General features: G+C 41.3%; 1 protein-coding gene across 1 annotated transcript in view; it reads left to right on the forward strand.

Moving 5' to 3' along the window:
- 4932414N04Rikl (RIKEN cDNA 4932414N04 gene like) overlaps positions 1-15,096 on the forward strand; it is a 240,381-nt gene that overhangs the window by 193,838 nt on the left and 31,447 nt on the right. Inside the window, exons 67-68 of the mRNA XM_087654922.1 lie at positions 4,342-4,555; positions 5,348-5,519. Of these exons, the coding sequence (XP_087511048.1) occupies positions 4,342-4,555; positions 5,348-5,519 (386 nt within the window). The remainder of the gene's footprint in view (positions 1-4,341; positions 4,556-5,347; positions 5,520-15,096) is intronic.

Here is a 15,096-nt window from a genome sequence, read left to right on the forward strand (position 1 = left end):
CAAATTTTTCTGGGCAATGCTGGGCACAAACTTTTAATCCCAGCACTCAGGAGGCAGAGACAAGTGAATCTCTTGAGTTCGAGGCCAGCCTGGTTTGCAGAGCAAGCCCCAGGACAGCCAGGGCTACACAGAGAAATTCTGTCTCAACAGAACAAAACAAACAAAAAGAACAAAACATTTTTAATTGCTACATTTTGTTTGCAGCTGATTTGTCTACAGCCACAAAATATACAACTTTAAATCAGCTAACACATTTTTCAACATATCTCTGCACACATTTTTTCTCACCCTTATTATAATTCTGTTCAAAACAGGGAGAATTGAGAAATGCATTAACCTATAGTTATAATAATAAGTTCTTATGAATAGATTTAATACTATGTTGAGTCAGCAGAGTAACAGTAGGCTCTCTCCTAAGGTCTCTGAATTTCTATTTCTAACTGCAAGTTCTTAGCCCTGTAATGGTACCAGAAGTGGGTTTCATCTTGTGGAATAAGACTTACATCCAATCAGAGAGTGATTAGTTGCTCCTATGATATCCCTGGTGCACCACTGGGCATAGCTTACTAGGCCAGGGTTATCTTTAGCTCTTAGGACTCAAGGTGGATAAGATTACTTTTCTCCCATGGAAACAAGCAGAGCCCTCCAGCCCTATGAAAGCCAGCCTGTAATCTTCCAGCAAGTTATAGCTTAATTTCTCCATGTTCTATGACTCAACTTCATGGTGTTTTCAGCAAAGGATTTTACTGTCAAATGCTGCAGAACAACCACGGCATTGGCAGTAACTTGTAATGTTTGTGGTTTAGGGTTTATGGGAGTTCACTGGCTAACAATTCCAAAACTGTTACTCAGACTCTAGCACCAAGCTTTATATTTATTAACCTGCAGTGTCTATCTAGTAGGGACACGGTTGTTAAAGGGGAACTCCATTTAACTCTCTCTCTCTCTCTCTCTCTCTCTCTCTCTCTCTCTCTCTCTCTCTCTCTCTCTCTTCCCCCAGAACACTCTCCTCTCTGTCTCTGTCTCTGTCTCTCTCTTTCTCTCTGTCTCTCTCTCGTTTGTGTGTGTTTGTGTGTGTGTGTGTGTGTGTGTGTGTGTGTGTAAGATTCTACAGCAGTAAATATTTCCGTAGAAGTTTTAATAATGTCTATAGTGTTTTCATTAGCTACCTATGTTGTTGTAAAAATATAAAAAATAAAATGCTGTCTTTTATCCCCCACTAGGTCCAGCACCACAGTGCCCCAAGATATCTGCTAGATATCTTACCAGAAGCACACATCCCAATTCCACGGCAGCCCAGTGTCTCTAGCCACCCCACATTTTCTTACACTTAAATCGCTACATGAAAGAACACACAGCACAATAACCTTTGATCCCATTGATAAGATATAATTGCCCACCTAATCATAAAAAGCCCAGTACACATCCATCCCTTAAGAACATTCATAACAGCCTGTAAAGGTACAGCATGGACCGTCAGTTTCCATGTTGTCTCCTGGCTACTCTTCCCTTCCTCCTCTCTCCTCTTCCTTTAAACGTTTTCTCCCGCCCATTCTTCCTTCTTATCCAATGACAGGCCTCATTCTATTCTGTACCAGCCCTCACCTGTATTTTACAAATCAAATGGGGAAAAGGTTCTGAGGAAGTCACCTGAGTCCTGAGTACTGACTAGGCAGCCATTCTTGGGGCAGCGGAATTAGCATCAAAATGCAGATAACTCCAGGGCAGACCACAACATACCTATATTACCCACCCCACCCTGGTCTCCCACTCGCCATCCCCAATTTACCCCTTCATGTTTCATTAATCCTCTCTAAACCTCGATCCCTCCACTTTCTCTCTGCCCACCATGAAGGCCTCTCTACCTAAAATGGCTCTTCCATAATTTCCTGACTTCTTTGGGCATTGTGAGTGAAACACATATATTCGAAGATTTAAATCCAAATTCACGAGTGGGAGAAAACAAGTGCTATGTGTAAGTCTGGCTTACCTCACTCAAGAGCAATTGTTTCCAACTCCTTCCATTGTCCTGTGAAAATGCATCCTTTTGTTTTTCTTCACAGTTGAATACTATTCCATTTGCTCCACTTTTATTATCCATTAATTAATTGATGGATATAATTGCCCACCTAAGCATACAAAGCCCTGTATACATCCATCCCTTAAGAACATTCATAAACACCTGTAAAGGTACAGAGTGGAATCTTAACATCAGCGTCCATGTTGTCTCGTGGCTACTCTCCCCCTCCTCTTCTCTCCTCTTCCCTTAAACTTTTTAATTGTTTCTATTTTCTCTTGTGAATAAAACATCAGTGAACATTGTTGATGCTCTATCTCAATAGTAGATATAGTATTAAGATATATGGTATATGATATATAGTGTGATATATGGTACAGCTGAATCATGTGGGAGCTCTACTTTTAACTTTTTGAGGAACTTCCTCACTGATTTCCATAGTGGCTACACCAGTTTGCATTCATCCCAGGGGTAAGTAAGTGTTCTCTTCCCCTGCATCCGTGCCAGTAGTAGTAGTAGTAGTAGTAGTAGTAGTAGTAGTAGTAGTAGTAGTAGTAGTAATTGTTGTTGTTGCTGCTGCTGCTGCTGCTGTTATTGCCATTCTAAGTGAAGTAAGATGAAATCTCAAAGTTAACTTGCACTTCCCTGATAGGTAATTATGTTAAACATTTAAAAATGTTTACTGCTCTTCTATGTTTCCTCTTTTGAGAACTCATTTCTATTAAACTTTCATTTTATGTGTGTCAGTGTCCTTCCTGCCTATGTGGCTGTAACCCATCTTCCTGATGGCCAGAGAAAGGTACTGGGTGCCCCGGAACTGGAGTTACACATGGTTGTCAGCTGCTATATGGGTGCTGGGACTCAAACCCGGGACCCTTGAAAGAGCAGCATATCATAACCACTGACCCATCTCCCCAGCCCCATGTCCTGTTTTTAGGTCTTTGTATATTTTAGGTACGATTCATGCATGCTTAATAATTTTTCTCATTCTGTAAGCTCCCTCTTTGCTGAAGTGATAGTATTCCTTGCTGTACAGAAACTTTTTAGTTTTATTAGATCCTACTTACCAATTTTTGGTTTTAACACCTGGGTTATCAGGCCCCTGTTCCAAAATTCCTTTCCTTGGCCAATATGCTCAAGCATGGTCGCCACTTTCACCGGTGTCTGATCCGGAGTGCTGGATCTTATGTTGAGGTCTCTGATCCATTTGGAGTTGAATGCTGTGCAGGATGAGAGATGAAGATCAAGTTTCATTCTTCTATGAGCAATTATGGTGTCTGACCTGCACCAGTTTTTTTCACATGTATTGGCCTGAATAACCTCTCATGCCAGGGAACCTAGACATTAGCAGGGAAGACTTATTTACTTATCAAAGATAACTATTCTCCATACCCAAAGCACGCCATCTCATTATTTATTTGGTATATGTTGGTTTTCACCTTTTCAATTTTTTTATCTCTTCTTGGACTATTTTTTGCATGTGTGTAATGTAATTTGATTTTGGTCACCTTCTTCTATCTTTCTTTATGACCCTCCCCCCCCTTCCTCTGGATCCCTTCTCTCCAGCAAGTTTCCTTTCTATGTTCCTTTTTATAAGACTTAAAACATTTTAATTAGGTTTGCTTGAGTGAGCATGGATGTGGGGTTGTTTACTGGAGCACAGAGCAATGTTCTAGTGGCCATACCCTTGCGGAGAAATAATCCCTCCCTTCCTCCAGTGACCATTAACTGCCAGGAGCTCCTCAGAAAACAATGTGGTGCATAAAGCTCTGTCTCTGCAGGTAACCACAGCTGCTGTGAGTCGCTGACTGCAATGGACAGACATATGTCCCCGCCCTGCTCCCCATCTCCCAGCTCTTACATTCTCTGTAGTGCTTTATGTTTCCATGAAACAGATCAGAGTCTATTTCTCCTCCTTGCCTAGAGAGGAATCACAGCAAAGTCCCAGCCCACTGTCCAAATTGGATGTTCTTCGCCTTCTGACCAGATGTTTCCTATTCATCCTTTCGATTCCTAGTAGAGCTGTCTCTTTCTATGGAAGGTCTTCCTGTGTCCAGTAGAAAAAAAGATATTCCGTGGAACCCTAGGACTCTACTTTGGCATATATATACATTCATATCAGTGATTTTATTTGTCTTCTCTACCAGATTTAAACTAAATGAAAGCAGTTCATTCAAAGCAGAAGATTTTAGTATAACGCACTCCAGTCTGTAGGGACTGGGTCTGCAGTCGTTTACCGTGAATGACAGACTATGAAAAGGTACAGCCCGTGTCCACAGGAAATGTCCATGTGTTTAATTTCTACCCACTCTTTCCTGATGCAGATTCTGGGAAACCATTGGAAATCCAGGACGCAGTTCAATCGTATAAAATGATAATGGAACGGAACCAAAGTCACTCAGAATTGCTTATCGAGAAAAGTAAGAGCAAGAGAAACCAAGGTAGCGAAGCGCTGAGGAAGCCACGAGGGACGGAAAAGGCAGAACTGCAACTCGGAAGCAAAAAAGAAGAGCAGCAACTAGATCTCACTGATGTGGGGTACGGCTGCTCGCACCGCAGCAGCGTGAAGGAGCCGTCGGGGCAGACTAGAGAGGTTTTAGGGAAATATTTAAGTGCTGAGTTACCTCATGGACTTCTTCCATGTTTCTCATTTTGAGAAATGTCTATAAAGTTCATTAGCCAATTTTTTGGTTGAATGATTTTGGGGTTGGCATTTAATTTTAGAATTACACTGGCGTATAGGACCCTGTCCTTGCAATGTGTATTTTCACGTCTTCTTTGCCTATTGTTAATGGTTTAACTTCTTTCTCTGCTCTCTCTCTCTCTCTCTCTCTCTCTCTCTCTCTCTCTCTCTCTCTCTCTCTCTCTCCTTCCCTCCCTCCTTCTCTCTCTCTCTCTTTGTGTGTATGTGTGTGTGTGTGTGAGTGTGAGATTTTAATTTGTATAGCACGTGATGTCTTTGAAGGAATAATTTTTCATACTGTTTTTCTCCAAAGCAGCAATAAGAAGGTTCATTTTTCTGATAATTCTAATAGCTCATTATTAGAATTTTTTAAAAAGCAATAATTTATCAGCAGCAACAAAAATGTGTTCTCGACTTTTCACTTTTCTGAATAATTTTAAAAAATCCTTTTCTATAGTCACAAAATTGCTAGTAACAGAGACGGGTCAATTCCCTGAACACTCCTTAATTACAACCCTTCTACTCCATATGTGCTTTTCAGAGAAAGCAGGGATGACACTGTAAAGGAAGAGTACATATAAAATATAATAAAATGAACTTATTCTTTACCAAAATGAAATTTTGTTGTCTGCATGTTCAATTTGAAGATCGGCTGAAAAACAAGAAGTGCAACAAAGAAATGCCGATAGTTGCTATGAAAAAATGAAGAAACAATTAACTGAAAAGGAGCAACAGTACACAAGAGAAAAGCAACAATTTGAACTGCGCCTCAGAGCACAAGATATGGAGTTGCAGCGTCTCAGAAATGATATAAATAAGGTAAAAAGTCCTACTTTTCCATTTGTTTAAATAATTTGATGTATAATTGCTACTCAGTTTAGTGCAGGGAGTCCTTAAGGATAAAATCATAACAGGGAAAGAGGCATCTTGGAAGTCTCAGCATTGCACTAATGTTGTAAGCCTGTGCTCCCACGGACTTGAGCCATCTACTCTACCATTATGCCAGACCGTGTCATGTGGCCTCTACTGTACATGCAGGCCATTTTGGAGCAGAAACATTGAATTGTATCATGTAAGTGCACTGTATCAGTTTAATTTTGTCCCCTGTGTAACCACGAGTTCTCCTCCTGCAACCCTCGCCAACCCCAGTTCACAAATATTGACTCACAGGCTTATAATTATTTATGAATAAATGCCCAAGCTATAAGCCAGGTTTGTTACTCAACTGGCTCATAACTTTTATTACCTGGTTTATACTATTCTGTGTCTGCCATGTGGTTAGTTACCTCTCCTCTGTTCCATACATCTGACTTCCTCCTAGTCCAGATGGGCAATCTTCCTGTGCCTGCCTATTTCCCAGAGTCCCTTTCTCTATCTGCTGGATGTCCCACCTTCTAATCCTGCCTCAGATTATTGGCTGTCAGATTTTTATTGGCAGTTGGTGCTTCCACACAGTACAGAGACACTATCCCCACACCCCTGAAAATTAAATTCTGAGATTTTTACTTACATATTATTCATTGTAAATCTTGGCTGTTGATTCCTGCTTAACACTTTAAAAGGTTATTTAAAAAAAAAACAAAGTTGATACAAATGCATGTTTACTTACACAGAAGAACTTTTGTTTGTTTTTATTATATGTTCTATTTAATCTTCAAGGATTTTATACATGTGTGCAATGTATTTAGATCATGTCTACCCTCACTCACCTCTCCGCCTCTCCATAAATATGTCTCCCTCTAAACATCATGAGCCTTTTGCAGTTAAAGATTTGTTTTTCTCATTTGTGTATGTGTGTCTGTCTGTCTGTATCTGTATATTCACATTTGCATGTGCGTGACTGCAGAGGCCAGAAGAGGATGTCAGATCCCTTGTAGTTTTGTTACAGTGTGTAATAATACTACACTTCAGCTAACTGTGGCTGCCCACATGTGTGCAGTGGTGGAATATCCACTGAAGCATGAGTGGTCTACTGCTGAGTACTTCACTGAAAGGCAGTGAGGTGTGAGTGTTAGTGAAATGGAGTTTGGGAGAATGGAACCACTGAGTGTTTGCTGAAGTTCTGGGATGTACACAGGGTCTCAGGTTCTCCTCTCTGTCCCTTCCAATGGTGTGAAGCATGACACAGTGCACCTGGGCTGGTTCCACTCCCTTTAGCAGCACTTCTCAGAAGATATCCTATGGCTCTGGCATCTCAAAAATCTTGAGGTCTCCAGGGCAGCTTCAATGTTGCAGCTTCTTGTTTCAATGTCTGGGATCCACACATGATCTTCTGGGCTCCTCCAAAGGGCTTGGGTCACTTCTCCAGCTCTGCCCTCTGTACCATTCTAAGCTCAGGTTGATCCACTCCACTGCCAATGCTGTTCTTGGTGATCATCCCATGGTCTGGCATCTCCAAAACGCTGGGTCTTCTGCTGCAACTAGGCTTCATCAATAGTCTCTCATAGGCTCTCTTCATGATGCCAAACCTCAAATCCTTGCGTGAATCCATCTGTCCTGGACCATCAACTGCAACAAGCTGTACCTTTACCAATGGCCTTCCATGGCCTCTCCAGTGCCAAACCTCAGCTGCTCTTCATGAACCCTTCATGCCTTCAAATCCAGTGCCACCTGGGTGACTTTTACACATTACCAAGTACAGCTGCACCATGAGGCACAACCTTGGCTATCTCTGGAACACATCTTTATGCTCTCAGAAAACACTTCCCAGAAGATTACACTTCAGTGATGCTAGTCCCTTCTTAATCACAGCTAATTTCTTAAGTCCAGCTAACCAGTAGCAATTGTCCCAGCAGTATCCTTCTCTTGACAATAAAGCCAGAGCCAAATGATCAAAGCTGCTGAGTTCTGCTGCTTCCTGGAGCAGAAATTTGGCCCCCTTGTTATCACCAGTTTTCTGTTTTCTAACTCCTTCACTGTCTAAGCTTAGCTGTCCTGGAACTTTCTCTGTAGATTGACTTTAAACTCAGAGGTCTGCATGCCTATCTCCTGGAATTAAAGATGTGTACCACCCTGCTTGGACTTAAGCTTTTCTTCATCTAAAACTTGCTCTGTCCCAGACTGACCTTGAACTCAGAAATCTGCCTGGCTTTATCTCCTGAGATTAAAATTGTGTACCACCAAGCCTGGATCTAAATTTAGCTGGGTAGGATCTTGCCCCAAAATCCCACTTCCTTAATCTGCTATCTCCTAGAACACTGGATTGGGCTCCATTTCATTTCCTGATCTTCCTTTAATATTTGGACCATATATATTATATATTTTTCCTTTCTTAGCTTGCTATGATTGTTTAAAATGCCCTTCATAAGACTTAACCAGAGAACAAAGTCTATGATGGGTATTTCTGAGACATCCTTTGTCATTGCAATTAATCTGAGTCTCTTCACCTTAGCCTCAGGCAGACTCTTCAGACAAGGTCGAAAAGTAGCCACATTCTTCACCAAAACAGTCTCTAGGCCACATATTGAAATTTTCCCCTGAAACTTCTTGGGCCAGGTACACACAATTCAAATCACTCTCAGTAACAAATTCTTCCATAGTTCTACTAGGATTTCTCATTAAGCCCCATTTATACCATTCCACTGCTTTCCAAATCCAAAATCCCAAAATCCACATTATTCCAAATAAAAGCATGGTCAGGCCTATCACAGCAATACCCCAGTCCCTGGTACCAACTTCTGTCTTAGTAAGGGTTTTACTGATGTGAACAGACAACATGACCAAGGCAAGTCTTATAAAGGACAACATTTAATTGGGGCTGGCTTACAGGTTCAGAAGTTCAGACCACTATCCTGAACATGGCAGCCTGTAGGCAGGCATGGTGTGAGCAGAGCTGAGAGTTCATGAGTTTAACATCTTCACCTGAAGGCTGGTAGTGTAAGATTGGCTTACAGGCAGCTAGGAGTAAAATCTTTTTTTTTTTTTATTAACTTGAGTATTTCTTATATACATTTCGAGTGTTATTCACTTCCCGGTTTCCGGGCAAACATCCCCCTTCCCCCTCCCCTTCCTTATGGGTGTTCCCCTCCCCACCCTCCACCCATTGCCGCCCTACCCTGAACAGTCTAGTTCACTGGGGGTTCAGTCTTAGCAGGACCCAGGGCTTCCCCTTCCACTGGTGCTCTTACTAGGATATTGATTGCTACCTATGAGGTCAGAGTTCAGGGTCAGTCCATGTATAGTCTTTAGGTAGTGGCTTAGTCCCTGGAAGCTCTGGTAGCTTGGCATGGTTGTACATATGGGGTCTCGAGCCCCTTCAAGCTCTTCCAGTTCTTTCTCTGATTCCTTCAACGGGGGTCCTATTCTCAGTTCAGTGGTTTGCTGCTGGCATTCGCCTCTGTATTTGCTGTATTCTGGCTGTGTCTCTCAGGAGCGATCTACATCCGGCTCCTGTCGGCCTGCACTTCTTTGCTTCATCCATCTTATCTAATTGGGTGGCTGTATATGTATGTGCCACATGTGGGGCAGGCTCTGAATGGATGTTCCTTCTGCCTCTGTTTTAATCTTTGCCTCTCTCTTCCCTGCTAAGGTATTCTTGTTCCCCTTTTAAAGAAGGAGTGAAGCATTCACATTTTGATCATCCGTCTTGAGTTTCATTTGTTCTAGGCATCTAGGGTAATTCAAGCATTTGGGCTAATAGCCACATATCAATGAGTGCATACCATGTGTGTTTTTCTGTGATTGGGTTACCTCGCTCAGGATAATATTTTCCAGTTCTGACCATTTGCCTACGAATTTCATAAAGTCATTGTTTTTGATAGCTGAGTAATATTCCATTGTGTAGATGTACCACATTTTCTGTATCCATTCCTCTGTTGAAGGGCATCTGGGTTCTTTCCAGCTTCTGGCTATTATAAATAAGGCTTCGATGAACATAGTGGAGCACGTGTCTTTTTTATATGTTGGGGCATCTTTTGGGTATATGCCCAAGAGAGGTATAGCTGGATCCTCAGGCAGTTCAATGTCCAATTTTCTGAGGAACCTCCAGACTGATTTCCAGAATGGTTGTACCAGTCTGCAATCCCACCAACAATGGAGGAGTATTCCTCTTTCTCTGAATCCTTGCCAGCTTTTGCTGTCACCTGAGTTTTTGATCTTAGCCATTCTCACTGGTGTGAGGTGAAATCTCAGGGTTGTTTTGATTTGCATTTCATTTATGACTAAAGATGTTGAACATTTCTTTAGGTGTTTCTCAGCCATTCAGCATTCCTCAGCTGTGAATTCTTTGTTTAGCTCTGAACCCCATTTTTTAATAGGGTTGTCTCCCTGCAGTCTAACTTTTTGAGTTCCTTGTATATTCTGGATATAAGCCCTCTATCTGTTGTAGGATTGTTAAAGATCTTTTCCCAATCTGTTGGTTGCCGTTTTGTCCTAACCACAGTGTCCTTTGCCTTACAGAAGCTTTGCAGTTTTATGAGATCCCATTTGTCGATTCTTGATCTTAGAGCATAAGTCATTGGTGTTTTGTTCAGGAAATTTTTTCCAGTACCCATGTGTTCAAGATGCTGCGCTAGTTTTTCTTCTATTAGTTTGAGTGTATCTGGTTTGATGTGGAAGTCCTTGATCCACTTTGACTTAAGCTTTGTACAGGGTGATAAGCATGGATCGATCTGCATTCTTCTACATGTTGACCTCCAGTTGAACCAGCACTATTTGCTGAAAATGCTATCTTTTTTCCATTGGATGGTTTTGGCTCCTTTGTCAAAAGTCAAGTGATCATAGGTGTGTGGGTTTATTTCTGGGTCTTCAATTCTGTTCCATTGGTCTGTCTGTCTGTCTCTGTACCAATACCATGCAGTTTTTATCACTATTACTCTGTAATACTGCTTGAGTTCAGGGATAGTGATTCCCCCTGAAGTCCTTTTATTGTTGAGTATAGCTTTAGAAATCCTGGGTTTTTTGTTATTCCAGATGAATTTGCACATTGTTCTGTCTAGCTCTTTGAAGAATTGGATTGGCATTTTGATGGGGATTGCATTGAATCTGTAGATCGCTTTTGGTAAAATGGCCATTTTTACTATATTAATACTGCCAATCCATGAGCATGGGAGATCTTTCCATCTTCTGAGGACTTCTTCAATTTCTTTCTTCAGAGTCTTGAAGTTCTTATTGTACAAATCTTTTACTGCTTGGTTAAAGTCACACCGAGGTACTTTATATTATTTGGGTCTATTATGAAGGGTGTCGTTTCCCTAATTTCTTTCTCGGCTTGTTTCTCTTTTGCGTAGAGGAAGGCTACTGATTTATTTGAGTTAATTTTATACCCAGCCACTTTGCTGAAGTTGTTTATCAGCTTTAGTAGTTCTCTAGTGGAACTTTTGGGATCAATTGAATATACTATCATATCATCTGCAAATAGTGATATTTTGACTTCTTCTTTTCCGATCTGTATCCCCTTGACCTCCTTTGTTGTCTGATTGCTCTGGCTAGAACTTCAAGAACTATATTGAATAAGTAGGGAGAGAGTGGGCAGCCTTGTCTAGTCCCTGATTTTAGTGGGATTGCTTCAAGTTTCTCTCCATTTAGTTTAATGTTAGCAACTGGTTTGCTGTATATGGCTTTTACTATGTTTAGGTATGGGCCTTGAATTCTTATTCTTTCTTATTCTATTCTTATTCTCATGAAGGGGTGTTGAATTTTGTCAAATGCTTTCTCAGCATCTAATGAAATGATCATGTGGTTTTGTTCTTTCAGTTTGTTTATATAATGGATCACGTTGATGGTTTTCCATATATTAAACATTCCCTGCATGCCTGGGATGAAGCCTACTTGATCATGGTGGATGATTGTTTTGGTGTGCTCTTGGATTCGGTTTGCCAGAATTTTATTGAATATTTTTGTGTCAATATTCATAAGGGAAATTGGTCTGAAGTTCTCTTTCTTTGTTGGGTCTTTGTGTGGTTAAGTTATAAGAGTAATTGTGGCTTCATAGAAGGAATTCGGGAGTGATCCATCTGTTTCAATTTTGTGGAATAGTTTGGATAATATTGGTACGAGGTCTTCTATGAAGGTCTGATAGAATTCTGCACTAAACCGTCTGGACCTGGGGTCTTTTTTGTTGGGAGACCTTTAATGACTGCTTCTATTTCCTTAGGAGTTATGGGGTTATTTAACTGGTTTATCTGTTCCTGATTTAACTTCGGTACCTGGTATCTGTCTAGGAAATTGTCCATTTCGTGCAGATTTTCAAGTTTTGTTGAATATAGGCTTTTGTAGTAAGATCTGATGACTTTTTGAATTTCCTCTGAATCTGTAGTTATGTCTCCCTTTTCATTTCTGATTTTGTTAATTTGGATACACTCTCTGTGTCCTCTCATTAGTCTGGCTAAGGGTTTATCTATCTTGTTGATTTTCTCAAAGAACCAACTTTTGGTTCTCTTGATTCTTTCTATAGTCCTTTTTGTTTCAACTTGGTTGATTTCAGCTCTGAGTTTGATTATTTCCTGCCTTCTACTCCTCCTGGGTGTGTTTGCTTCTTTTTGTTCTAGTGCTTTTAGGTGTGCTGTCAAGTTGCTGACATATGCTCTTTCCTGTTTCTTTCTGCAGGCACTCAGAGCTATGAGTTTTCCTCTTAGCACACCTTTCATTGTGTCCCATAAGTTTGGGTATGTTGTACCTTCATTTTCATTAAATTCTAAGAAGTCTTTAATTTCTTTATTTCTTCCTTGACCATGTTCTCACTGAGTAGAGCATTGTTGAATTTCCACGTATATGTGGGCATTCTTCCCTTATTGTTCTTGAAGACCAGTTTTAGGCCGTGGTGGTCCGATAGCACGCATGGGATTATTTCTATCTTTCTGTACCTGTTGAGGCCCGTTTTTTGACCAATTATATGGTCAATTTTGGAGAAAGTACCATGAGGAGCTGAGAAGAAGGTATATCCTTTTGCTTTAGGATAGAATATTCTATAAATATCTGTTATGTCCATTTGGCTCATGACTTCTCTTAGTCTGTCTACGTCTCTGTTTAATTTCTGTTTCCATGATCTGTCCATTGATGAGAGTGGGGTGTTGAAGTCTCCTACTATTATTGTGTGATGTGCAATGTGTGTTTTGAGCTTTAGTAAGGTTTCTTTTACGTATGTAGGTGCCCTTGTATTTGGGGCATAGATATTTAGGATTGAGAGTTCATCTTGGTGGATTTTTCCTTTGATGAATATGAAGTGTCCTTCCTTATCTTTTTTGATGACTTTTAGTTGAAAATTGATTTTATTTGATATTAGAATGGCTACTCCAGCTTGCTTCTTCTGACCATTTGCTTGGAAAGTTGTTTTCCAGCCTTTCACTCTGAGGTAGTGTCTGTCTCTGTCTCTGAGGTGTGTTTCCTGTAGGCAGCAGAATGCAGGGTCCTCATTGTGTATCCAGTTTGTTAATCTATGTCTTTTTATTGGGGAGTTGAGGCCATTGATGTTGAGAGATATTAAGGAATAGTGATTATTGCTTCCTGTTATATTCATATTTGGATGTGAGGTTATGTTTGTGTGCTTTCATTCTCTTTGTTTTGTTGCCAAGACGATTAGTTTCTTGCTTCTTCTAGGGTATAGCTTGCCTCCTTATGTTGGGCTTTACCATTTATTATCCTTTGTAGTGCTGGATTTGTAGAAAGATATTGTGTAAATTTGGTTTTGTTATGGAATATCTTGGTTTCTCCATCTATGTTAATTGAGAGTTTTGCAGGATACAGTAACCTGGGCTGGTATTTGTGTTCTCTTAGGGTCTGTATGACATCAGTCCAGGATCTTCTGGCTTTCATAGTTTCTGGCGAAAAGTCTGGTGTGATTCTGATAGGTCTGCCTTTATATGTTACTTGACCTTTTTCCCTTACTGCTTTTAATATTCTTTCTTTATTTTGTGCGTTTGGTGTTTTGACTATTGTGTGACGGGAGGTGTTTCTTTTCTGGTCCAATCTATTTGGAGTTCTGTAGGCTTCTTGTATGTCTATGGGTATCTCTTTTTTTAGGTTAGGGAAGTTTTCTTCTATGATTTTGTTGAAGATATTTACTGGTCCTTTGAGCTGGGAGTCTTCACTCTTATTCTATACCTATTATCCTTTGGTTTGATCTTCTCATTGAGTCCTGGATTTCCTGTATGTTTTGGACCAGTAGCTTTTTCCCGCTTTACATTATCTTTGAAAGTTGAGTTAATGATTTCTATGGAATCTTCTGCTCCTGAGATTCTCTCTTCCATCTCTTGTATTCTGTTGGTGAAGCTCGTATCTACAGCTCCTTGTTTCTTCTTTTGGTTTTCTATATCCAGGGTTGTTTCCATGTGTTCTTTCTTGATTGCTTCTATTTCCATTTTTAATTCCTTCAACTGTTTGATTGTGTTTTTCTGGAATTCTTTCAGGGATTTTTGTGATTCCTCTCTGTAGGCTTCTACTTGTTTATTAATGTTTTCCTGTGTTTCTCTAAGGGAGTTCTTCACGTCTTTCTTGAAGTCCTCCAGCATCATGATCAAATATGATTTTGAAACTAGATCTTGCTTTTCTGGTGTGTTTGGATATTCCCTGTTTGCTTTGGTGGGAGAATTGGGCTCCGATGATGCCATGTAGTCTTGGTTTCTGTTGCTTGGTTTCCTGTGCTTGCCTCTCGCCATCAGATTATCTCTAGTGTTACTTTGTTCTGCTATTTCTGACAGTGGCTAGACTGTCCTATAAGCCTGTGTGTCAGGAGTGCTGTAGACCTGTTTTCCTGTTTTCTTTCAGCCAGTTATGGGGACAGAGTGTTCTGCTTTCGGGTGTGTAGTTTTTCCTATCTACAGGTCTTCAGTTGTTCCTGTGGGCCAGTGTCTGGAGTTCACCAGGCAGGTTGCTTGCAGCAGAAAAGTTGGTCTTACCTGTGGTTCCGAGGCTCAAGTTTGCTCGTGGGGTGCTGCCTACGAGCTCTGCGAGGAGGCAGCAACCAGAAAGATCTGCGCCGCCGTTTCCGGGAGCCTTCGTGCACCAGGGTTCCAGATGGCGTTTGGTGTTTTCCTCTGGCGTCAGAGATGTGTGCAGAGTGCATTCTCTTCTGGTTTCCCAGGCGTGTCTGCCTCTCTGTAGGTTTAGCTCTCCCTCCCACGGGATTTGGGTGCAGAGAACTGTTTATCCGGTCTGTCCCTTCAGGTTCTGGCAGTGTCTCAGGTGCAGGGGTCCTGCCACTCCTGGGCCTTCCCCCATGGGAACCCAGAGGCCTTATACAGTTTCTTCTTGGGCCAGGGATGTGGGCAGGGGTGGGCAGTGTTGGTGGTCTCTTCTGCTCTGCAGCCTCAGGAGTGCCCACCTGACCAGGCGGTGAGGTCTCTCTCCCACGGGGTTTGGGAGCAGAGCAAGGTCTTAAAGCCCATACCCACAGTGACATGCCTACTCCAACAAGACCATATGTACTCCAACAAGGCCACACCTACTCCAACAAGGCCAC

The sequence above is a fragment of the Rattus norvegicus genome, chromosome 3 (genome assembly GCF_021556685.1).
Source record: "Rattus norvegicus strain SHRSP/BbbUtx chromosome 3, alternate assembly SHRSP_T2T, whole genome shotgun sequence".
Taxonomy (NCBI): domain Eukaryota; kingdom Metazoa; phylum Chordata; class Mammalia; order Rodentia; family Muridae; genus Rattus; species Rattus norvegicus.